This window comes from Balaenoptera borealis, assembly GCF_965194805.1.
Source record: "Balaenoptera borealis genome assembly, chromosome: 18".
Classification (NCBI taxonomy): Eukaryota; Metazoa; Chordata; class Mammalia; order Artiodactyla; family Balaenopteridae; genus Balaenoptera; species Balaenoptera borealis.
In genome coordinates, this window is record NC_138877.1 from 68,891,681 (window position 1) to 68,916,731 (window position 25,051).

The 25,051-nt window shown below is 37.8% G+C and overlaps 1 protein-coding gene across 11 annotated transcripts in view; it reads left to right on the forward strand.

Moving 5' to 3' along the window:
• Positions 1-25,051, forward strand: part of CLYBL (citramalyl-CoA lyase) — a 255,684-nt gene that overhangs the window by 202,404 nt on the left and 28,229 nt on the right. For 9 of the 11 annotated variants that reach the window (XR_014237204.1, XR_014237205.1, XR_014237206.1 and 6 more), the window contains exons 3-7: positions 5,317-5,505; positions 9,470-9,571; positions 11,312-11,405; positions 12,724-12,891; positions 17,454-17,578. Coding sequence is in view for 6 of the 11 variants with exons in the window: in XM_082366165.1 (XP_082222291.1) it covers positions 5,317-5,505; positions 9,470-9,571; positions 11,312-11,405; positions 12,724-12,891; positions 17,454-17,578 (678 nt within the window). In the remaining 5 variants the exon portion in view is untranslated. Of the gene's footprint in view, positions 1-5,316; positions 5,506-9,469; positions 9,572-11,311; positions 11,406-12,723; positions 12,892-17,453; positions 17,579-23,847; positions 23,965-25,051 lie in introns of those variants that run through there. The other 2 variants (XM_082366163.1, XM_082366164.1) reach the window with 2 other exon arrangements.

Sequence of the window (25,051 nt, forward strand, 5' to 3'; positions counted from 1 at the left end):
AAAGAAACACTACCAGGTTGTAATAATCAATGAGAATTTGGCTTTTTTTCTAATGCAGTCACTGCAGCAGTCTCTGTGATTATAATACATTTTATACATTTGTAAGAAAAATACAGTAATTTTCTAATGATGACTTTGTCACAGGCACTTCTGTTTTTTAATATTAGTGTATGAAAAGAACTTATATGAAAAAGGAGATCCTTAAATGGAACAATACATCAGAACTTTTAATTTTAAACCAAACGATCTCAAAATTTTCAAAAAAAATCATTTTATGTAGATGCCAATATCAGGGCCTTTTGTCCATTCCAATCCATGCTTATGACATCATTTTATGAATTAGATGAAATCGAAGTGAGGTGAGATGGACAAATTCAGAAAAGACAGAATTCACTAGTGTTTTTGAGTATGTGGCATGGCACTTTGCCTTTTGTAGGATGAAAATAGTAATTGCTCATTTTTAAAAATCGCAAAGGTTATGCATCTCCCCAGAGCCTAGAAAATATTCCGTATTTCTTAACTCCCAAGTCTTGTTTCGGCCGCACAGCTTTCTCACTGCTCCTGTTGCATTCAGGGTCGTCTCGGTGATTTCATCTGAAAACATTATATGTTATTAACATACAAGGTTTCGGGGTGGAGGTGGAAGAAGAGAAAGGTGTTAATTCAGATGTTATGAAACTGTAATCATGCTATTATTTAAGACACTTATTTGGGTATGTTTATACTTTGTAGTTTTATAAATAAGCCCAAGGGGCTCCTCCTGGTTGTCACAATCCTCCTTGAATCTCGTATCCTGTCTGTCTCTTCCTATCCGACAGTAGAATTGATGCCGCTCTAATCCCTGGAAGTTTGGAACTAATGAACTGACTGCTGAGCTGCTGCCACGGAGCTTGGTCCCAAACTATACTGTACTTCACACTCGATTTATTCTCCAGATGGCGAGACTGTGCCGCCCCGCCGCGAGGGACCACCTCTTCCACTGGAGTGTAAAAGTGGACGGATGTTGTTTTCTTTGCAGATTTGATCATTCTGAGCTAGAAACTTGCAAGGCTGATTAGTTATTAGCTTTAATGGGTGCCAATTGAACCAACGGCACGCATATTTTCTCCTTTAATTTCAGAGTCTGCAGGTCTCGGTGATGGTTGATTTATCCGCTTTCTTACGTCAGCAGAGCATGTCTCTTCCCCAGGTGATAAGAACCCAGTCTCTGAAATCATAGCACACCTTGGTTCCTGGCCCAGACAGAATCACATAATACGGTGGCTTATGTATAAGGACAAGTTTATTAGCCACTGGTCCACTGCACTGAGCAGCCCATGGCACAAAATATCAGTTGAATGTGGGAACTTTGGTAACACCACCTTTTAGGACCAGGGCCTGTGAAGAGTCTGACCTGTGCCAACTTTCTTTGTGGCCTTTGCAGAGCCCACCTCTGGAATCAAACATGCTACAAACACACAAAGGTAATTAGTCTCTGCAAAAATCTCATGTAACTGTTGAGGAAGGCCTTACATTCATTATTCCCTCTTTTCAGGTTGTCAGATTTTAGGAGGACAAGTTCATCCTACACTGAGAAATGCTTATTACCAAGGCTGTCCTGCAGTGTTAACACATTTAGAGTGCAGTTCCTTCTAAACTTCATTTTGAACAACCTGTTTTGCTTCCAGAATGTAAGACCACCCCACCCCCCAATAAAGGTTGTTTTTGAGTGGCCTCTTTTTGCCTTCATTTCCTTTTCCTTCTTTCTCCAGGGAGCATTTACCTCCCAATAATCTCAGCAGATCACCCGGATAGCCCTTCTGAGAAGGTGGTGTCTGCCAGGCCGAGTCTTACTAATCCCCCTAATGAGATGGCACTTGGAAGGATGGTCAGGGCCAAACAGGAGCCAAAGAAAAAGAGAGAGAAAGAGAATGAAAGTGTGAAGGGAGCGAGGTGATGGAGATGAGAGAGATGTAGGAGACACGGTAGCAAGAGGTAAGGCCTGTGTGAGAGAGAGAACAGCATGAACAGAATTTCTTTCTTTTCACCACTGGTGGACTGTGGTTCTCTCTAGCTGAAGACCCAGAACTAAATTTAATTGTTCTTAGAAACTGCCTTCCTCTCACCCAACAGATGGCATGGGTGTGTTTGCTAGCACAGTAACATATTTCACCATTAAAATACCAAAAAGAAAAAAAAATCAACATGCTTGTTGGTTGGTGTAAATTCAGTGAAGTTGTTGGATATTTTGGGATACACAGCGGAGGGATGCACACTTCACTTATGTAAATTGTCACAAGCAACAGCCCGTTAATAAGGGTGTTGTATGGCAATATACCTCCAAAGCCATCATCTTTTTCTGGAAAGGTACAGAATGATGAAGTGGAAAGAGCTTGGTTTTAATTCTGAGCCAGAAAGAGGAAAAAAAGTCTAATAAAATGCTGAGTAGTCACTGCTCATTATTACAGCATGAAAAGTACTAATCAGATTATGCCTAAAATTGGAATGGGGTACTTCATTTGCAGCCAATTTCACAAGGGCTGAATTTTACTAAGTAAACCAGAATGTGCTGAAACCATGGCAATCTGACTTTACATAAAAATCACAAACAGGTTTAGAACATGAGCTTTGAACAAACAGTCCCCTTCGAATCCAAGTGAAACAACTAAACAGCTTAGAGGTCAGATTTTGTTTGACACCAACATTAACAATTTAGGAAGCTGACGTTGCCAGGGATCCTGCGTCCTTGAGCGCACATGCAGATTAAACTAGAGGATGGAGATGATGATTCAGATAACTCAAGTTTTTTGTTTTTTGTTTTTTTAATAAATTTATTTATTTATTTAATTATTCTTGGCTGCGTTGGGTCTTCGTTGCTGTGCGCGGGCTTTCTCTAGTTGCGGCGAGCAGGGGCTACTCTTCGTTGCAGTGCGCGGGCTTCTCATTGTGGTGGCTTCTCTTGTTGCGGAGCTCGGGCTCTAGGCACGCGGGTTCAGTAGCTGTGGCTTGCGGACTTAGTTGCTCCACGGCATGTGGGATCTTCCCGGACCAGGGCTCGACCCCGTGTCCGCTGCATTGACAGGCGGATTCTTAACCACTGCGCCACCAGGGAAGTCCCTCAAATACCTCAAGTGTTAAAATGCACTTCAGCCCAAACGATCTAGTTAGTTCCCTTCCATTTTCCATTCACTTTGTCCCAGCATACCCTTTACAAGCCCGACCTGCCCTTGAGAGGAAACCTGGAAGTTGAAACTTTTCTGAGCTGAAGCCATCCCGGATTTGTAGCTGTGCCAGGCTGCATGGAGCATGGCACATCTTAGGTTCCCTGAGGCCATGGATCTCGATACACACAGGAAGCATTTCTCTCGACAGCTGTCGATGGCCTTGGAACCATACTACTGAGTTGACTTCTGACCTTCACCTTCAGGATCTTCCTATCCTGTGGCTGCAGCAAGAGGGCAGGACAGAGCAAGCGGATGCATTTTATTGCTGTGGGACAGCACACAGCACGGCGTGGAACCAAGCCACTGTCGGCTGCATCCTTCCTCACTTTAGCTGGCGTGAGCTCTCTCTTGCTTTTGTCTAAGCTTGGCGTAATTATTGGCAGTCAGAGCTCAGTAAATCAGGACTCCAGGACAGAGCTGTCTCAAACTGCTCCTATGTACTCTGCGTCCATCCGACTTGACAGCTCTAAGCTGGTTTCCTCACACTGTTTAACTCAGACCACATTTGGAGACCTTCCCTGCTTCCACCCGGTCGTAGACCTACATCCGCCTGGTTTAAATCTACTGTCTTGGCTTGTCTCCTTGATTGGACTTCGACTCAATATTGGCTCAAATAATTCTTTTTTCTCTCTGCTTTGGTTTATTATTTTCCTAGATAACTATTGCTATCCAAATGGCCATATATTGTTAAGACCTTTTTTTTTTTCAAACTACATTCATCAGCAGTGAGAAGCTTTAAAGTTTTATTAGTATCATAAAAACCCTTCCCAAATGAAACTACTTTTGATAAGTGTTCATTCTGACAATGAGAATTTGTTGAGGGCTGTTGGCAAGTTGGAGGAATTTGGTTTTGAAACTGAAATTGGCAGGAAGTAATGACCCCAAGGGCTTTCTTTCCCTTGATTCCGGCCCCCACGCCCCCAGTGCACTCCTCTCTCCCCAACCCCTATCCCCCCTTCATCACCCCAACTCAAAGCCAATAAATAACATGTTTGGTTTTATACAGTTTTTCTGGGGACAATTCAAATACCGAAGCAGACTTTCACCCTTTCAGCTTTTCTTAACTGTGGAGCAAAGCCTGCCAAATCAAAGAAAAAAATGTATTTGTCTACCACTTCATGAAGGGATTTCTTAGTGATATTACTGCCTTCCATCTGAATAAGCTGGAGCTTTTTTGTAGTGTGACGTGTCATTTTCCTGTGAGTGCCTTCTTAATTGAATGTTAAGATTCAACTCAGTTGCAAAAAAATTTTTAAGTGAATAAAAAAAACATGACGCATGTGGAAAGAGAAAAACAAATCCTTATTTTTTTCCCTAATGTGAATATGTTGGCAGTCAAGACTACCATTAATCCATAAGTTTCTAGTTTCTTGTATTTATTAAATGAGAAAATGCAGGTAGAGCACGTAGCACCATGCCTGGTGCTTAGTAAATGCTCAATAAATGTTACCTATTAATTATTTTACCTTTCCAATGGGAAAGTAATGCTAATGCACAAAATGAGAACACTATTTATTTATTTATTTATAAATTTATTAGTTTATTTTTGGCTGCGTTGGGTCTTCATGGCTGTACACGGGCTTTCTCTAGTTGCAGCGAGCGGGGGCTACTCTTCGTTGCAGTGCACAGGCTTCTCTTGTTGCGGAGCACAGGCTCTAGGCGCACGGGCTGCAGTAGTTGTGGTATGTGGGCTCAGTAGTTGTGGCTCGCAGGCTCTAGAGCGCAGGCTCAGTAGTTGTGGCGCACGGGCTTAGCTGCTCCGCGCCATGTGGGATCTTCCAGGACCAGGGATCAAACCCATGTCCCCTGCATTGGCAGATGGATTCTTAACCACTGTGCCACCAGGGAAGTCCTGAGACCACTATTTAGACCACTCTTTCACCATCGTGCATTACAATGGCTCTCATCTCTGCTATAGTCATCTGGAATGAAGTCTGGAAATCAGTCACTTGCCCGTCAGATTGGACAACTCATTTCAAATACCAGTTATTTGGTGGACATAGTAGACGTCGTAATGGTGCTCAGACTCTCAATCCACGTAAGAGTTTCATAGACAGTTTGTGTTTCTTAATGATAAATAAACTTAGGAGATACATTTTATCTACACTTACAGGATGAAGCTCGATTGAGAATAGTAAAAACTCTTGAAGACTTTGATCTGGGCCCAACTGAAAAGTGTGTAAGAATCAACTCAGTGTCCAGTGGTCTGGCCGAAGAAGACCTGCAGGCCCTCCTGCAGTCCCGGGTCCTTCCTTCCAGCCTGATGCTCCCGAAGGTAGAAGATCCTGAAGAAATCCAGTGGGTGAGTAGCTCATGCTTTGCTTTAATTAAAGACTCAGGAGAGGCTAACAAGGAGTAGCAGAAAGGAAGGATTTGGGTGCTGTAGGTTTTGAAAATGCATACACAGAGCAGAGAGAAAGGGAACTGAGAAAAAGGAGCAGGCCCCAAAGACCATTTCCTGCATACGAGGAGAACCTGGCTTTGCCGTAAGTGTTCACTGGAACAGCTCTGCGCTTGAAATGATGCTCCTGCTGCCTTAACAGATCTGTGCTTTAGACAGATCAGCCTCCTCCAGAGCAGCCCCTGGAAACCAGCTTACCGAGACGACACCGGCCAGGCCCTAACCCTCCACCTGGAAGAGCAGTGATTGCATACCTCTTAGGCAGATTCATTTGAAGTCATCAGAGACAGTGAAAGCACATTAGCTGCAAAGGAAAAAATGAACCTAGAGGAGGAGAGGAAAAGGTCACTCCTTAGGGCAACTGTAGGAAGAGACAGGAAGCTTTTAACTAGTGGTTTTAATTAGCACAGATATTATTTCCTGAACAGTTTTCTAGTTCATCCTTTTTAAATTGCTGACAGGTGTGTTTGTTTCATGACAGACTTTTCAGCCAATAAACCCCTGGCATGTCAAATTCCTTAAGAAAACTTTGAAATGGGCCTAATTATACTATGATTGTTTTAATTGTTAAAGTGGGGTGGAGGTTGGAGGGTGAGGCTAGATTTTATTTAGGGGCTGCTGTGATTCTGCAGATCTCTGCCGAATACAGTACGGTTCCACTGTGCCACTCCTGAGAGGAGGGCCCGTGGCACCCAGGTGCTGGAAGCATGGTAAGGGCGTGTGGACAGTGGTGATTTTGATGCCACATCTAGGGTGATCCCTAAGGCTGTGGCTTCAACTGTAGCAATACGCCAAGTTCTAGTTGTGGCACCCAAATACATTGCTCACCTTTTCAGTGCATGTAGCTATGTCCGCTCTGTGCTTTCCAGTGCCATGGCTGCCTGCCACATGTGGCTACGGAGCACTTGAAATGTGGCCAGTCCAAATTGAGATGCGCTGTAAGATACACGGGACTTTGAAGACTTCATAGCACCCTCCCTGGCGCCCCCCACCCCCGAAAAAAGAATGTTCTCAATAATTTTTATGTTGATTACATGTTGAAATGATAATATTTCAGATATATTGGGTTGAATAAACCTCTTATTAAAATTAAATTCACCATCTGTTTCATCTTACTCTTATAATGTAGCTACTAGAAAGTTTAGAATTACACATGTAGCTACCATTATTTTTCTGTCCGTCAACTCTGCATTGGTGTCTTCCTGAAGACCTCCGTTCAAGGGCCCATATTTACTTTCAAAACTGGAGCTCTTCTCAGCAAGGTCACCCCTCAGGAGCTGGGAGATCCTAGTGATAGCAGGTTAATGTCCTCAAGAGTTCCTACCCCATTCGTACGTGTCTTAAGTTGATTGAAATGGAATCTGAAGTCACTGTTCCCTTTTGGTTTCATAGTTAATGCCTATTTATCACCGTTATTACCCCTCATTTGAGAGGGGAGGGCTCACCCCGGCCTTCAGCTAAGGCCTCTGTTCGCTGTTTTAAATCCTTGGATGTGAGGAACATACCGAAATCTAAATAGGATTTCTAGTTAACAGAAGTCTTTTGGGCTGTTTATTTTTTCCTCTCCGTTTGTATTTATGTGAAGCATAAAACCCAGAGCCTGATGCACAACTGAAAGATGGGCTTCCTTGTTTTCTTTTGTGTGAGAATCTCTCGCTGGCCTTTTGTCGCTAGTGTGGGTTCTTGTTTGACTGGCACGGCTTATTGGGCGGTAACAAGCGTGACTGGACCTCCTTTGTGGCGGGACAATTCTCCCGCAAATCCCGGACAGGGCGCATTCTCCCAGCACGTTGCCGGGTGTGCACTGGAACTGAAAGAATTGCTGAGCCCGGCTACTTCATCTCCTCCCCAGTCTCTTTGTGATCTTCCCCTTCTTTTCCTCCCCCCACGCCCCCAGTCCCCTCCACCTCGCTGAAATGAGCGCTGTACCAGGCCGGAAACATTTAATCGTCGCCTTTTGAAAAAAATTAATGGAAACTTCTCCACTAGTTACCTTTTGTGTTAGTACTTAATGCAATTTTTTAAGAAAGAAGGGGAGGAGGAGGAGGAGGAGGATGGGCTAGAATATTTAATTTTTAAATGCCCCTATTGGCGTAAAAACAAAAGGCATTAGAGATTTTTCTCACTAGGAACAGGGAATATATTGTAAAGGATTTACCTAGTTTTCAACTCTGCAGTTTTTGTGGTTATAACCATTATCACAAAGAATGGGGCAAGTAACATTGCAAGTTTTTCTTTTTTTTTTTAACAAGAAAAACAAAATTTCTCCAGTGCACAGGTAACACCAAAATCACTAATATTTTACCACCCATTTTCTAGCTTAAATGTGCCATAAATTAGGCTTTATTTTCATTTTCGTGGAATACTGTACACTTTGTCCCCTGAAACTGTAGGCTTCTCTTCCTTCTTGCTATTTTGGTTGAGTTATTCCTTCCCTTGTAAAGTTGCTAAGGAGGTGATGATCATGGTGTGGAGGAAGGGAGGGGCAGTGGGAGCAACTGGGAATAATTCTTCATCACTGAAAGCTGTGATTTATTTTAGCCTAATTGTAAAGTTTCTGCAAATCGCTCAAAAGCTTTTTAAAGATCCCAGTGATTAGATTTTTTTTGGTTGGGGAGGGAGGTGCTGCATGGGCAGTTGTGGGGGGGCAGCTAAAAGGGGAAATAACACCTCTAATCCTGCTTCTGGTAAATAGGCTGCCAGCCTTTAAAATGAGTTTCCTTTCTATTAGTCAGAATATTATGCTAAGCCTCAAGCATTAGTTTTTTTATGTTGCCATAGCAGCCCTATTCCTGCAGGGTGGTGACCTGCGATGATTACAGTACAAAGCTTATAGGGTCTTGAAACCCCCTTTGAAGATGAAAAGTCTTTGATGGTTTATATTTATGCAAATCTCTTAGATATGATTTACCCAACTGAGACTGAATGGAGAGATGATTAAAATTCCCTTTTCCTTTGATATCCATTAATGGCTGAATATTCCTTAAATTTAAAATGGATATATATGTTTTTATCTTTATTTACAAAAATAGCTTTTTCGTACCTGTGTGTTTTTTTTTTTATCTCCCCACATCTTATTAGATCTAGATAGACATAATAGATTTACAATTTAGAGTGTGGTGGGGTTTTTTTTTTTTTTCCCCCTTTGAAAGGGGTGGGGGGGAGATCTGTGCAAGAGCTTTTGTATGTTTCCAGATGATAGATTTTGGAATTTGGGCTACCCCACTGGCAGCACAGAGCTAGCTGTGAACTGGTCTCATGGAAAAAATTGGCGAGCTTTGGTCTTCAAAGAATTAAACTTCCTTTTTAAGGTCTTCCTAGGTAAGCTAAAAAATTATGAAGAAAAACCTCTGAACAAAGGGTAGTGTTGCTATAATGAATAATATGGATTCCACGTAGAAAGCTGCTGAACAGTTACACCGATGTCTGTGCGGGGTCCGAAACAAAACCAGAATGGCAGGTAGAGCAAGCCTTCATTGTTTTAGGGGCCTGCCACATGCACTGAACGAAGGGAAAGCGAGAGGCCTTAAGTAAAAACCTTTTCAAGGAAAGCATTTAAACTTGAGAATCTCTCCTTCCACTTCTTAACTCCTAGGCCTCAAATGGCTCCTTCAGAAAAAAAAAACAATTTTTAATGCTTGGGGTTTTACTATTTAGTTTGCTAGGAACTTTGTTACCTTTTCTCTTTGGTCTTTCCTCTGTTTTTTCCCTCTTTTTTTTTTTTTTTTTTTTATTCTTTGTGTGGATGAAAGAGGCTGGGATATTACTTCCTCAGGTCAAAGACTTAAATACTACTTCTATTCTACAGTTCAATGATTGTACATTTTTTTCCCCCACTAGTCACCTATGACACTTTTTATTCTAGTTTTCAGACAAATTTTCATTCTACTTACAAGGCCGAAAACTTGAACAACCTATGAATTTAATCCCTTTTGTGGAAACTGCAATGGGTTTACTCAATTTTAAGGTAAGAAAACCATAATGTGGCTAGTAAGTTAGTATTTTATTTATTACCTAAAGAGAACTTTTGTTTTCAATTTTAACATCTACTTAAAATATTTTTCTAGAAAGATTTATAAGCAAAGTAAACCTTGAGCACCATTTGTTATCTGTAATAACCAAAACCAGGTTGCGAGCATCTTAGAAAACAGAGAAATAGACACAGTAGCAAGGAAAAACTTCCCAGTCTTAAATATTTACATGAAATATTTATATATTCCTGGCATTAATTTTAATTAAATAATCACTATATAAATTTTTGCTGTGAATTATTACATTTATAGAATAAATGTACATGAACATTTGTCACCCTTATGAATTAACTTTCAATTATTCTTTTGTAACAATTGCCTTTTATTGGGAAATTATCAGGCCTCTTTGTAGCAACATAATCTATAATGTCTAATACATAAGATTACTATTTTTGAGTTAGTATACAGACTAATTTGTACTATATTATTTCAGTTTGCCACATTAGAACATAAAATATCTCCTAAAATACATTCAGGAAGATTAGCTGAGCCAAGCATTTTCACCATTGTATGGCTGTATTAAACTATTTGCCTTAACGAATTCATAGCTGGCTTGTTTCTTCCTCTTTATCAGTGGCCATTTACATTGTTTTCCAAAATACGCCTCACGTTCCACCTGACCTGTGAACATCACTGTAGCACCCCATCCCCGAGGGCAGGAGAGAAGAAATACCTAAAAACAAAAACAAAAGATAGTTGAACTGTACTGGAGAGATAATATGTGAGCAAAGGCTCCAAGAGGAAACTTTGAGAGACCTACTGGCCTATGCAGGAGGGGCAGAGTGCAAATGTTTGGGGAGCTGCTTCGGGCCTCGTGATCAGCATGTTTACACCACTAAGCACGAGTCCTTCCAGCCTGCCCTAGAATTCTGAGAATATAGTCAACGCATATTTCTTAGATGCAACTAGATTCATACAGTGATTTCATTTTAAGCGCTGGTTTGCCATTTTATTCATAATACACTTAGAAGCACTCACAGCCCCTGAAATTAATCAACAGTGTCCTCACCGGTTCTCATGTCCTCCCCACTCACATATGTTAGCATGCTTTCTCTCCACCTTTGCAGCACCACAGTCCTGTCGAAGATGACTGTTATTCATATTTAATTTCACAGAGAAATGTCCAAGTTGCTTATTCATACATCTTGGATGACTTATTGCATTTTTATTTTCCCCTCTGGAGTTGTCGATTTTTGTATTGTTTGTCTTTAATCCTGAGACCATTTACTAAGAAATCTTGATCCCAATGCAAATAATCCAATTAGCTTGATTTTTAAATTCTTTCCTTTTCTCCTGTGGTTTTATGTTTATTGTTGGAGGGTCTCTTAAAGCAAAAACAAATTTTGGAAGAACAGAAATAACTTACAGTCCAATCAAAATGAGTTAACTTGAAAGTTTCTCTAGAGAGTGGATGAACTAAAACTTGAACATTGTAACTATTAATATATACTAACTATATTAATATAATCCATTAAGCAAAGCAAATATATGCAACATACTTACTTTGGACAATATTAAATACCTTTTGAAAGGGGTGAATTGGGGCTGCATTTTCAGGACTGCTTTCAGCTAAACTGTGTTAAGAGGTGGACCTTTCTGTTACTGAAATATACCATGCTTCTTCTCTCTAATGGGTGCATTTCTGTGAGCTCTGGTTCTGTTCTGCTCTTTTACAGGCAGTGTGTGAAGAAGCACTGAAGAACGGGCCTCAAGTGGGTCTTTTTCTAGATGCAGTCGTTTTTGGAGGAGAAGACTTTCGAGCCAGCATAGGTGTCAAAGACATGCTTCTCTTCTCATTCTCTCTGTGCATATGTGTATATATTTTTTCTTTGCTCCTTCAAGAATGGGCATTTACATAACAATATATATTTGCCAACCATGACAATGGTTTTTCAGCTGAATGAGCAATACTTCCTGATAATTTAGGGCACCTCATAGCTGTCCTTCTTCCAGAACACTACATCATCACTTCCATTCATTTATAAAATAACTAATAAAAAGCCTGTCGTAGCCTCAGACATGTTCAGGCATATATGACGTCTACTGTGTTCATAATAACTACATTATGTGAACAGCCTCTCTGTTGCTTAAATGTGTTGTTTTCCCATCAGTCTGACGGCTGTCTAGGCTTCTAACACAAATTTAAGGCAGTTTCACATTGCTTTGATGAATCATTTTCTACATTAAATGAAGTATATAAAAATTTAAAATAGATCTTAAATTCCCCCTAAAATATATTTCAGAACCCCTTTATTATGAAATATTTATTGAGATAGTATGCTTGTTTTCACTGATCTTCCCCATCCCTTGGGCACTATGTCTTTGGTCTGGGTGCATGTATAACTAACTAGAGGCTGTGAGTGCATCTAGAAAAGAGGCCAAGGCCACAAAGTGTTTTCAGAACACCACTCCCAGTGACCTGAATACAAGAGCTTTCCCTGAGCAGTGATATGGTCCAAATATAAACAGTGACAGTTACCCCCGTCCTGGGGGAAAAAGAGGAACCAGTCTTTCCAGGAGACTTTTGTGAATCCAACAGCTCAGTGGACACTTTCTGCCTCCCTCAAAATGAGTGTCCTTTCGTTTCCCCAAGTTCTCCATCCACACCCTGAAGCTGCAGTATTTGGCTCAGAACCTGTTATGACATGGCATTACAACCACAGCACACGAATTCTGTGCTCAGTGACGGAAGTTAACTATTTCCACGCACAGCTGTTTGGCTACCTTTTGTGGTGCTATCTTTGGACTGACACTTTCTGAGCAATGGCAAGAAGGAAAAAATACACCGGGAGTCCTTTGTGACCTATCAAGTCATTTGTGTCTAGCTCCTGAGATAGGGAAGGGGGCTTTTCTTAATGCACGTGCAAGTAATTACACGAAAAGATGCCTTGCAATATAAAGAGATACATGTGAGATTTAACTCTGCCTCCACATAGCCCTCTCTTCATTTATATTTGAATCATCATTTCGCTAGGGAGAAATCCCCAGGAAAATAGAGATGTCTTTACAAACGGCGTTTTTATAATAGATATCTAGATCCAGTTTCCAAAGTTAACGTCTCCTTTCTCGGTCAACATTCTGTTTTCAGTTGCAACAAGTAGTAAGGAGACCCAAGATATTCTCTACGCCCGACAAAAGATTATTGTTGTAGCAAAGGCCTTCGGTCTGCAGGCCATAGACCTGGTGTACATCGACTTCCAGGATGGAGAGGGGCTTCTCAAGCAGTCGAGAGAAGGAGCTGCAATGGGATTTACTGGTATGATTCTTGATAATATCTTAGAAAGCAGTATCTAGATTAAGCAAACATTCCAGAAAAACAGAAATTTAACCAGGAACTGGTGTTTCTAATGTAGCCAGGTGTCTCATACACTTATTCCACTATTTGAAACATGAAAAAGTTATCCAGGACCAGAACCTGCCAAACAAATTGTCATGTTTGTCTTTGGCTCCACAAGTCAAAAAACAAAGCACTCGTTTTAGTTTCTCCTAATATTACTTACCAGTTTTTTCTGTCCTCTTAAGTATTTTGTTGCAGTTTTTGCTGACACGAGGGGAGGGATGAGGCCATTTTAGAAGTGTTTTTGAGGGAACTGCCGTAAGAATTTGAGTTGATGGGGAGAAAAAAAATTCCTCAAATATTCAAAATATTAATTTATTTCTGAAAAAAATTTAGTGGTATCTTCTTTTTTTTTTTTTTTTTAAGCTCATAACTAGCCTTTTATTCTTCTGGCACTTCAACCCCCTCCTTACTCTCCCACCTCCCAGTAAGTGTCTGTGCACCTGGTGACACCTATGGGCATTGGCTGGCACTAAGATCAGCGGGTCCTCGAAATCCTGTCCTGGAGAACAGGCAGATATCTGTTGATTGGTGTGCCCAATCGCTCAGATACCCAGGAGCCCAGGGAGCAGCCGAAAATTGTATTTTTGCAACAGAAATCTATTTTTTGAAAAACCACAATAGGATTCTATACAAAAACACATGTCAGCAGTTGCACACACACACACACACACACACGTACACAACCATGGGTAAAAAACACCATAAGCTCTTTTATTCTTATTTGTTCTCCTGCTGCAAGTTCTAAGGATATCCTGATCAGAGATGCACCCAAAAAATAAGGAAAAGAGACAAGCATCCATGCTATTCCTTTTGTAAATATTTTTGAAATGTGTTCATTTAGAGGTCAATGAAAGAAACATTTCATAAAGTGACCTTCAATGTTAAAGATACCTTCGTGGATGTTAATTTAACCCAAAGTGAAATTGAAAGACTGTAGAAACCATTTTAGTGTTATAGTAGAATTAAGTAAAGCTCTGACCTTTGTGTTTGTGTTTTTAACATAAAGAGTTAAAATGTGATTCCCCCAATTTGTTAAATAAATAAATAAATGTCTATTATAGAGAAATATTTCTCAGTCATCTGAACTATTAATAAATGAATCCTTCCTACATTTAATAGTGACTGAGAAAGAAAGAGTCCCTCCACTGAATTCCTGGCGTCGTCCTTGTCTCTGTGCCTGTGACACCTGCCTCTTTCCAACGACCTGTTAGGATGTGGCCCAAATGGAAAAGTTGGAGAAAAACTCCATGAAATCTATCTAATAGACCCTGATGTTGTTGGTCTAAAATATGTGGCTTTGGCTGCCAAGCAGCCAGATGTTGCTCTGAAATGGGCACTAATACAATAAAAAATAGAAAACACTAAATTGATGGGGGCCTCTCTCACCATCTCTCGGGATAACCTGGGTGTCCCCTGCTTCCTCTGGGGTAAATGTTTGCTCCAGAACTTATAAGGGAGTTTGAGAGTTTCTCCAAGAGACAGGACTGAATTAAATTGGTCCCTAATTCAATCGTAGAAGACAAGTTATTGCAAATCAGATTTAAATTTCTAGACTGTGCCCAACTCAGCATGAGGAGCTTACGGACTTGGCACTATTGTTTCTCAACAACAGGGAGTATTAAATCACAAAAAAAAAATGGAAGTGGGAGGGAGAGGGGAGAGAATGAGGAGGCACGGAGGGTACAGTGCCCATTATATATTCAAGTGAACAAGTCACTAAAGTAGGAAGCTAAACTTCAGAGCCATTTTGTAATTTTTAGAAAGAAGGTCTTTATTGTCCCAATTATATTTCTATACACCAAGAAAAGGTAATTAGTCTGATAATAAGATAGATTATTTGTAGTATTTTTAAACAATAAATGCTTTAATGAGTATTTTAGACCACTCACGATCTGCTTGTCCTAATTATTTGTCATTTAATTGCCGTACTTTGGGCTTTGCACAAGAAGGGAGAAAAGGAAGGAAAGAAGGAAGGAAAGAAAGGGGAGGGAAGGAAGGAGGGGAAGAAAAAAGGAGAGCTACACACCCTATCTGAAGCAAGTGGTTGAAAGTTTTAAAATTCAATAAAGTATTATGTTATCCATAACACTGATAAGGATCTGTGCTAATAAGGATTTTCTCGACTTTTTAAAATTAGATATTTTTTAATGAGTTGCAGTTTTTTTGCAACTTAGCCATGTAACAAACAGCTGGTTACAGTTTCTTTTCTGTAATCATTGTTTCATGGGGCCGCAATCCATGTAAATTGATTTTAAATCAATGCATTGGCTGTATAAATGACTATTAACTTTAGGAATTATTTTTATAAAAAGAAACCGAAAATAAATCTTGGAATAAAGCTTTAACAGCCGACTTAGTCATCACAGTTATTCCAGTACTACATGCTGAGAAGAAAGATTATAAATATGAAGCACTATAGGTTTTCTTCTTTTTTGCAATCTTTTGTAGAAGACAAAAATGACACCATCATACAGTTACCTAAAAGACTTGACAGGTATTGATTTAAAGCACGATATATCAAGTGGTACTGTAAAAAGGATTTCATGGTCATAAATTTTAATGTCTTCCAATTTTGCACCCTCTCAGTAACTTGTCAATAACAACTCTTCTGTATAAAATATTTGCTTTGCTCCCACATGGCATTAAAGTCTGATGTTCAGTTGTTGGGATATATAAGATTTGACGAAAGATAACTTCACATATGGAGGTTCATAAATTTCTAAAACCTAACACATATCTTAAAATTAGCCTCAGTACCAAAATATGGCTACTTAAAAGCCATCATTAGTTTCACAGCATTGTAAATAGTTTATGTTTTGCTTCTCAATTTATAGTGTCTGTACCAAGAAGTTCCCATGAAATCTGGCTTTTTACACATCAGTGTAAATTATGTACATAAATTATAAAATTCAGGACTAACAATTAGTACAAAATGACTACCAGAACTGACATCCTTTATTAATAATATTGTAACAACTGTTAGATTACTTAAATATAATTTCAATATCTACTATTGAAAAAAAGTCTCATTTGTCATAATTGATGTTATTTGTTCCCAGAAATTATTCCTCAAATAATTTAAAGCATCTTTATTTATATAGGATTTTAATGTTTTATTAGTATGCTGACAGATAATGAAATAGCAACATGAGGATGTTTTAATTATGCTACTGTAAAGAAAAGATATTGTTATATTTATTTACTTAAACTCTTTTTCATGAAATACTAAAATTTTTTTAGAAACATTGTTCTTTTTTCTATTTGACAGAATAATGACAGTAACAGGAATGGACCTTTTATAAAACATCACGGATATAATTTGTACTGGCTATATGTTAAAGCTGCTATTTCAAAAGCAAAGCAAATTGATATGCCAACAAATATACTTAGCAGAGTAAATTATCATTAAGTGTACATTCATTTTTAAAGAACCAAATATGTCTATAATTTTATCATATAATAAAATATAATCTCATCATTATTATAACATTAAATTATGTTGCATTTTATCAATGACCTGATTAGATTCCACTCTTCCCTGATTTTTAAATTGTTTTTTTAATGACTACATGATTTCATAGAATCCTGTGACTCTTATCTTTGTATAATGTTTTAATTTAAGATTCCTTTCTAAAGCTTTTTTAAAACCATTACTACAGAAATAAGATTTCTTCTGGGGTGTCTAAGCATCTGTGTAAAGGAGAAATATCCAATCTTCATTCCATAAGCAAAAAGGGAAACTCTGAGGGGTTTTTTTTTTTGGTTAGAGAAACTTTATGTAATTTTTTATTTAAACATTTTTAAATGGAGTAATCTAGAGATCACAGTGTTCAAATCTGCCTTCTGTTTTGCTATACTGAATAAAATTTTTTTCATTGAAATCCGATTTTCTATTAGTGGTTAGAAGGGATACACTAAATTCATCTAAAAGAAAGAAAATTGAATGTATTATTGTAAGACAGTATTGATATTAATATAGTTGTAATGTCTGCTTCTGTAAGCTTTATGAAAACCAACAGACCACTTTTAAAAGAAATCATGGAAGATGGGATAATGGTACAGAATAAGCAAAAGACAACTTGCAGAATTGGAAAGAATTAACATGTAATTTTTTTCTACTTTAACTTAAAATAATCACTTTAATTTGCAGACATTATCCTTTTAAAGTTCCAGCCAAAGCAGTTATTCAACGTGCTGCCTGGTCAATCCACCTGTAACTAAAAATGAGAGATTATCTGCTCTAAGGTGGCATTTCTATAGGATCGGAAACACAATTACTCCCATTGTTGTATTTGTTCTTATGTGGTATTCTGGAAAAGCCTGCCTGATTGTGTTATTTTCTTTTTAAAGAGTTCTAAAAATAATTAGTTATTTTACATACAGACTGTAAGGCATTCAGGAGACTGGCGTGGTTGAGACATTTTGTTTGAACATCTGTTTGTTGTTTTGTGTTTCCGGTGTTATTAATCTTTGTGTAGGTAAGCAGGTGATACACCCTAACCAAATTGCAGTGGTCCAGGAGCAGTTTTCTCCTTCCCCTGAAAAAATTAAGTGGGCGGAAGAACTGATTGCTGCCTTTGAAGAACATCAACAATTAGGAAAGGTAAATGTTTTGTTAATGCCTTGAAACATTGGTGAAACTGGCGTTTAAAATACTGTGGGGAAGAATGAAAAAATATATATTGTGTGAGTGGTTTTTAAAAACTCGTATTTTGAGGAGGAGGATATGTGTGGGCTTAGGGGGGACAACATTTATCACTGAGAAATTCACTTAAGGTAAATTTGCCCTTCCACGTTCCTAAATATTTCACTCACTGGATCTCAAGTCTCTCATTTTATTCTTTTCATAAACTATATTGGCAGCCTTTGAGAAAATAGAAGTCTGTTTAGTTTTACTCTACAGACCTGATGCAGCATTCATATGAAAATAATTTTAGATCAGAATGAGAACAAGTTGTAATGAAATAAACACAGTTTGATCAAATGGTTCTTGTGGAGAGAAGAAATAAATTTCAAGTTATTTTAATTTGGGGGGAAAAAAGTACAAAAATCTCCTCCGGTTTAGTCATTTAAGAGTGGGAGGTTGTATATGTGTTAGTACCAATTTCTGGACCTGAGATTTGGATAGAATGGAAAGCAAATTAACACTGGAGTATGGTTGTTCCTAATTTAGTGCATCATTGAGCCTCGCGTTTCCTGCTCTGTGGGTTTCTGCTATGTAAATATTGCAGTGGTGATGCACAATCTGTCTCCACTTTGTGCCAGTAACACTTAAATTAGGTGTCGCCTGAAGGAAGATTTTATGCTAGTTGCAGCATTGTCAGTTAATTATCTTAAAGGTTATTTGCAATAATACCGTTTGCCTCTTTTTAAGAGGATGGGGGGAAAGTTGCATTTATAAATCCATCCTAGAGGTTGTATCTAAACCTAGCCTTGTCACTTACATAAGGAGTGAAGTTTTGATGCCCGTAATGCAAAAGTACTTAGGGGAGAAAGAATGTTGAAACATTATGAAGGTTCTAAATGTTAAACAGTACCCCCTACAAAAAAAAAAGAACAAAATTGGTTTTCAGTGGTGAACCGGTGACATCAGTGTGAGAAGTGTGGCTTACACTTTTCACTGGCAGTAAAAACACCTAAAAATCCCAGGGCTTTCGAAAGTAGGTAACAATATCAAGTGGGTCACTCCCTCCCTCTCATTACCTGCCTTCAGCTCCAGCCATGCTCGCATGCTCACCCTCACACACTTTCAGGCTCATCTTTGCACAAACTTGCACTTAAAATCAAAAGACGGAATATATGACACTGGAGACATCCCATTTGGACTATAGCAGTTTCGGGATAAACAGCAACCTTTCGTTTCAAATCAGTAGTGACTATCAAAAGAAACATATTGCAGTGGGTAAAAAGATTTTTTCAGTTGACATTATGTTTTATGTCCACTTCTATATCTTGATCCCAAAATCCAGATCCTCCATGAATAAATATAGATCCTTATCTAGAGAGAAGAGCCATATACTTTTACATTTATACATGCAAATAACTCCATCCACTCCCCTCTCCTGCATGCTTGCCTGTGCACACACTCACTAAATGTTCTGTACCTCTGTGTGTGCCTTATGCCAGCTAAGGATATGTACCTGATAAATACTTCCTACTGAAGTAAACTGAGGCAGGATGGGGACCATCCAAACGGCAGACCAAGTAGAGTTCCAGTCTGGGCCAACACTGCCTTCTTGAACTGTCTACACTGGGTTTCACATTGGATAAAATCAAAGGGCGCCACTGGCATTATAAGCAGCTAGAGGTGTGGAAGAAGTTACCTAAGTTTCCGTAGTCAGCAAAGAAAATTCAAACTAGAAACACACTCTTTTACCAGCATTTAAGTTCTTGAATGAGGGAAAAACACTTTTCCATTTTATCTTGAAAGTGCTATTCCCAGGGAAAATTGCCCTAAAGTGTCCTTGCCTTTTGATGACGGCAACTTAGATGTTAAATTCTGAACTGTTTTTTTGTTTTTTTTTTAAATAAGAAATGCCCTCTTGTTGGGACATATGCTTTCACAACAGTGTGGTAGAATAGCTTTTCTTAACACAGAACCATAGAAATTAGAGCAGAAGGGAGGCTCACTATTAGGTCACTTCTTCCCTGCCCCATTCGTGTAGGTTTGTTTCCTACAGCAAATTCTCCTGGTGCTTTGTCCAGCAAGGTTTAAATGATTCAAGTAATGGGGCTTCCAGTGGGGACATATGGTTATTTTATCCAATCCGCATGTTTCTTTCACCTTGCCTATAAATTGGCTGGTCACAAAAATTGGGTCTGCAGGTAGGTGACTCTGGGTCTTGAGGGGTCTTGGGGTTTAAATAATGTAGGTTCTGTTTGTAAAGATTTAGTATAAATAGGTCGCTCAGTTGTATAAACTATTGCTTCCAACAAACATCTAATCTGTTTTATTTCAAATGTGACTCACTGATGAAAACATAAACCCTCGGATACTTTGTCCAAAGCACAGGTGACTCTCTCAACGATGGGAAACTGATGGTTTGTGTCCTAGTGAGATATTTATAAATTTCTAAAAGACCTTTTTTCGCCCTCTGATGAAAATTTCATTCAAGTAATGCTTTCAAGTAGAAATGACCCAAGAAGGCAAAATTATGTATCATTGCTTTTCTCTACTTCCTGCTCCCATCTTAAATTATATTCTGCCCTAAGATGAAAGGTATAGCTGAAGTTCACAGTTAGTGCTGGGTCATTTGTATTTTCTATAGTGATAATAATATTATTATTCAAAATAACAAACTTCATGAGAATACTTAGATCACAAGTAGATAAATTATTGGGGTTTAGTCTTTAGTATCACGGGAATTTTTTTTGTTCTATATTAATTAAAAGTTCTAAGGAAATAAAGTTTGATGCCCTTAGTCTAATGTTGGCTAAAAAATACTTTACATTAAAAAATAATAAAAAATAACAATCTGCTCATATAATCTGTCTCTGTTTGGCAGGTAATGATACTTGTGACTGCTTTGTTTCAGGAAACTAAAGATATTTATTTTCAGGCTAAAAAATTTTGTCTGGCATGACAGTCCCCATCATAAGAATTAGGGCTATAGATTGATATTAGGGACTCATTAAAATCTGTTGGAAAAAGTTTAAACATTCCACATACTCTGTGCTCCTATTTTAATTCCCATAAGCTAAAATATTTCTACTTTAGCTGACACCAGTTGTGAGGTATATATCCACACTATTAATCACACTTGATTCTTTCTTTCATCCTTCCAGAAAAATATAATTTGAGATACAACCTGCATGTCATTAACTATTTTAGTCTCAAATTATTTGGTGAAATATTTTAGCCAGGATAAATCACTGCCATGTGATTTGTTTTAAATTTGTAAAGTATTTTCTTAAAAGTTAATTTCATTTTTGATGTCATTTTTTTCATAATAACAATGATTCTAATATTTGAAAATTCTCCATTCAGAACTGAATTTAGTATTGTTTAAAATATGATTTTAACACTTCTTTTGTTATCAACTAAGAACTGTATCTAGTATGAAATTAGGTAATTGAAATGAAATCATCCCAAGCAAATAATTAGTTAATATTAGTTGATATCAATAAAATTGTAATTTGTATATAAATAAATACATATACATATTTATACTATATATATATATACATTCATATATGTATGCTACTGAGTATTTTTTCACATCTATATTATAAACTCAGTGCTAAATTCATCACTTCTTAGGCAAAAATGACAGCTAAAGGAAATAGTCGGTTGCTTTTTTAAAATGATTGATAATCCCAGGAGATCCTACATTTAGAATTTACCATTTCTTTTCAAATAGAGGCTCTAACAGAAAAATATGAAAAAATAGCAAAAGGTATTAAGAATAGCAACATGTATTACATGAGATCGATCTTTAAAGGTACTTTGCTAGAATATTCATATTTCTGCAGTGTCTGGCTACCAATATAGCTTTGCTTCATTTTCAGTATTCTAAGCACTCTATTCATAGTAAATCTGTAAATGCTTTATTTGGTTTTGGAAGGATTTTGTTTAAATTTTTCAATATTTTTTGTTCATTATAGCTTCTCAAGCTGGCTAAAAACCGAGGAAGGGAAAGTGTCCACCTTTAAAATCTACTAGGTTCCACTAATAATTATAAAGGTCAAAAATAAGGTCACTAGCTGACATAACAACTATAAACAACACACATAACTGAAACATCCTAACTTCACTCAAGAGAGAGCAATAATGCAGATTAATATGTTTACATTAATAAGCAAATCCCCTATAGGAATATAAATTGGGAACTTATATCTTAATAAAGAAAGAAAAAAGAGGTTTTTTTCCCTCATGCAAGTCTTTTCGTCTAGAAAATTACAAAGAATAATTCCCCCTCCCCAATATTGAAAGCAAATTATTTTCATAGGTATCTGATTACGGCTCAGACACCTTTCGTTTGTGTTTCCAAATGCAAGGCTTTACAAAAGAAATACTGTTTGGTCCAGATGGCCTTCTAGAAGGCTCCCTGAGAGAACTCAGAAGTCTCTCTAGCCAAAAATATTGTTTCCGCTTATTCAAGTGCCAGAAATCCCACTGCCACTCTTTCACGCAGATAAAATAAACCATCCAAAGATTTGGTTGTTGTCTTTGTCAAAGGAAGGGGTTGATTCCACTAATAGACAACAGTGTGCCCTCCCACACTCATGCATCCCACTGCCTACAGCTTTGCCCCCTTTATTTGTAAGCAGAAATGCTAAAATCAGAACTGAGTGATTGCCAGTGAAAATGAAAGAGGAAGGGACATCACTCTACTTTTGAGATGCTTAGTTATTGCATTTCTCCATTTATTTCCTTGTTCATTGAAAATCTTTAGAACTATATCCCATAATTTTGACTTTAAAAAGTCAAGTTCTTAGAAGAGTTGATAGTCTGCCAATGGTGACTTTAAGGTTGATTTGATTAACAACAAATTGCAGATTTCTAAACATTTAAAGCAAGGCAGTACGGTTTTACTGCTGATCATATCCTATTTCACATAGGCTTAGTGGCAAGTGGCTGATTTAGTATTAGAGGATAAGAGATTTTGTATGTAGGTTAAATCTGATAATTTTTAAAGTTGTTTGTTTCATCCTTAATTTATAACACATTCTGAAGGATATTTTAATCAAAATACTTGTATTCTGGTTTATATGTTTCAGGATTTTTTTCTTGCTCAATTTCAATTTTAAAAAATGTAATTCTGTTAGATGAAATCTCAGAAATATTCTAGTTAAATCCCTTCGGTTTACAACTTATAAAATACACTGAGACCCATCTTGGGTTTGGAAGTTACCCAAGGTCACTCACAGCCAAGATGGTGATAGAGACCTGACCAGAATTTGGGGCTCACTTTGTAAATAAAGATAAGAACATAGCTTAAATCTGGTTTCAATTCAGTCACAATGAATCTGCATGCTAATGACCAAAACGAGATAGAGCTTTAAAAGTATTCAGTCACAAACAAAATGTGAATTTCATTAGTTCAGATTAGAATCTTTTTCTTACTCATGCACTTTTTTTTTTTTTTTTTTTTGCATGAGCAGAAACTGATGAGGAAGGAAAGAGCAGAGAGTATCCCTGTACCTTCCCAACCTTCCTAGCTATTATTCCCCACATCGCTCCCTCCTTCTCAGTTCTGAACCCTGCGCTTGTCCACTGCCCTGCCCCAGAAAGACTTCTTGGCTCTGATCACTGCAAACCTCATTCTGTTTTATTAGTCATTCAGTCTCCTAAGGTAGGTTGGAAACTCTCAGAGCAAGACCGGGGGCCTTTGGCAAAGAGGCCGTATCTGGCCCCGAGCTCAGTTTTATCTCAAAGGACAAGTTCCCAAAGTCCTGTTCTCAGTTACACCTGTGGTTGCAAAAAACACACCATGCCTTTCAGTGCCTTTAATAGCAAGAGCCAAATAAGGGCCATGAAAGGATGGTTTTACTCCTTGGACATCTTTCTCTCTCTTCTCCTCTTACGGTATTTCTCCCTCTTAGGATGTGTGGGTCTGCATGTGTGTTTCTGTATATGTCCTTCCTGTTCCTTCCCCGTTCCTCTTTCCATGGATTCTTTTTTGTTTCCTCTTTTTCCTTATATCTCTCTTCCTTTCTCACCACATCACCTCCATACCCCGCCACTACCCCGTGCCTTCTCTCCTTCAACTGATTATAAGAGAGAAGTTCAGAGCTTTCTTTTAATATTTTGTGGTACTTATTAAAGAATTTTGTAATTCTTTTTATATTAAAAGCAGTCAAATGGAGCTTTTACTTTACTAAGAAATATAAATCAAGAGTTTCTAGAATTCTCTTTTTTTTCCATTTTAGGTTAGTGGACCTCAATGAAAAAAAAAAAGTGGGGGAATTTCTCACCACTACCCCAGAGAGTAAAGAATTCTTTCTATCACAGATCTCCCTGCAGCATCTTGGATGGAAATAGGTACACGATACACATTTAGTAAATACTATTTAGCTAACTGGTTTCTAAATTTCTGACAGTGCTAAAAAGAAATTATTCGTTTTACTTTTTAACACTATATATGATACTGACCTTTTTTCCCTTCTAGAAAAGTTGAAAGAAAAATTTTCACCAATTATTTCATCAGTTATTGTTCATCAGTTGTATTTTAGTAAATGTTTAAAGTTTAAAGTGCCTTCTAGTTAATGTTAGTTCATTTAGATATATTTTCCAAAGAAAGAATAAGGCTACAGCATTTAAAATAGAAGTCTAATATTATTGGTCTTAGCTGCAAGCTGCTATAAAAAGGCCCTCATTCTCTGCTTTTCTCATAGGCAATATCAGCTTAAATTTGACATAAAATATTCTGAATTAAATGCAAGTATTTACACATTTATCTCAGGATTAAAAATAAAATATTTTCCAAGATTTCTAGTTTCAAAAAAAATCTGAGAGGTGATAGTTGCAGAACTCTATGTAATTAGTAAAAGTCAATGAATTATACACTTAACAATGGGTGAAGTTTATGGTATGCAAATTATACCTCAATAAAGCTATTAAAAAAACAGAAAATTAAGCACAACGTTTAGTTTGCTAGCAAATGTGGAAACTCCTTTAGATTGCAATATGCTTATAAATCCAATTGTTTCACCTCGGTAGGTAGCTTTCCATGTGGCATACTTGGCCTGATTTTTCCAGATTTCCTTATCAAAAGATATTTAAAATAAAGACTTGTCTATTCCTGTCTGATCATTTTGCCTGAATATTTTAAAAGATAAATCCTGTTGCCTACATTTAGTGGGTTCTGAGAAGAATTTTAAAAACAGAAGGCACCTTTGGTCTCCCTATCCGTTTGTGAAGTAAGGATGCTCTGGTCCACTGAGACCCTCCATCTGGGCAAGTAGACAACTCAGGACTGGACACATATTAAGATAATTGACCTAAACATTCACCTCAGCTCTCCTCCCTACTGTTCAGCCACCTCCATCTTCCCTGCCAACTTCATCTTCCAAATCTTCTACTAATTCTTCTTTACTCCTCCAGCTTCCTAAAACTATTGGTAAAGTCCCAAAT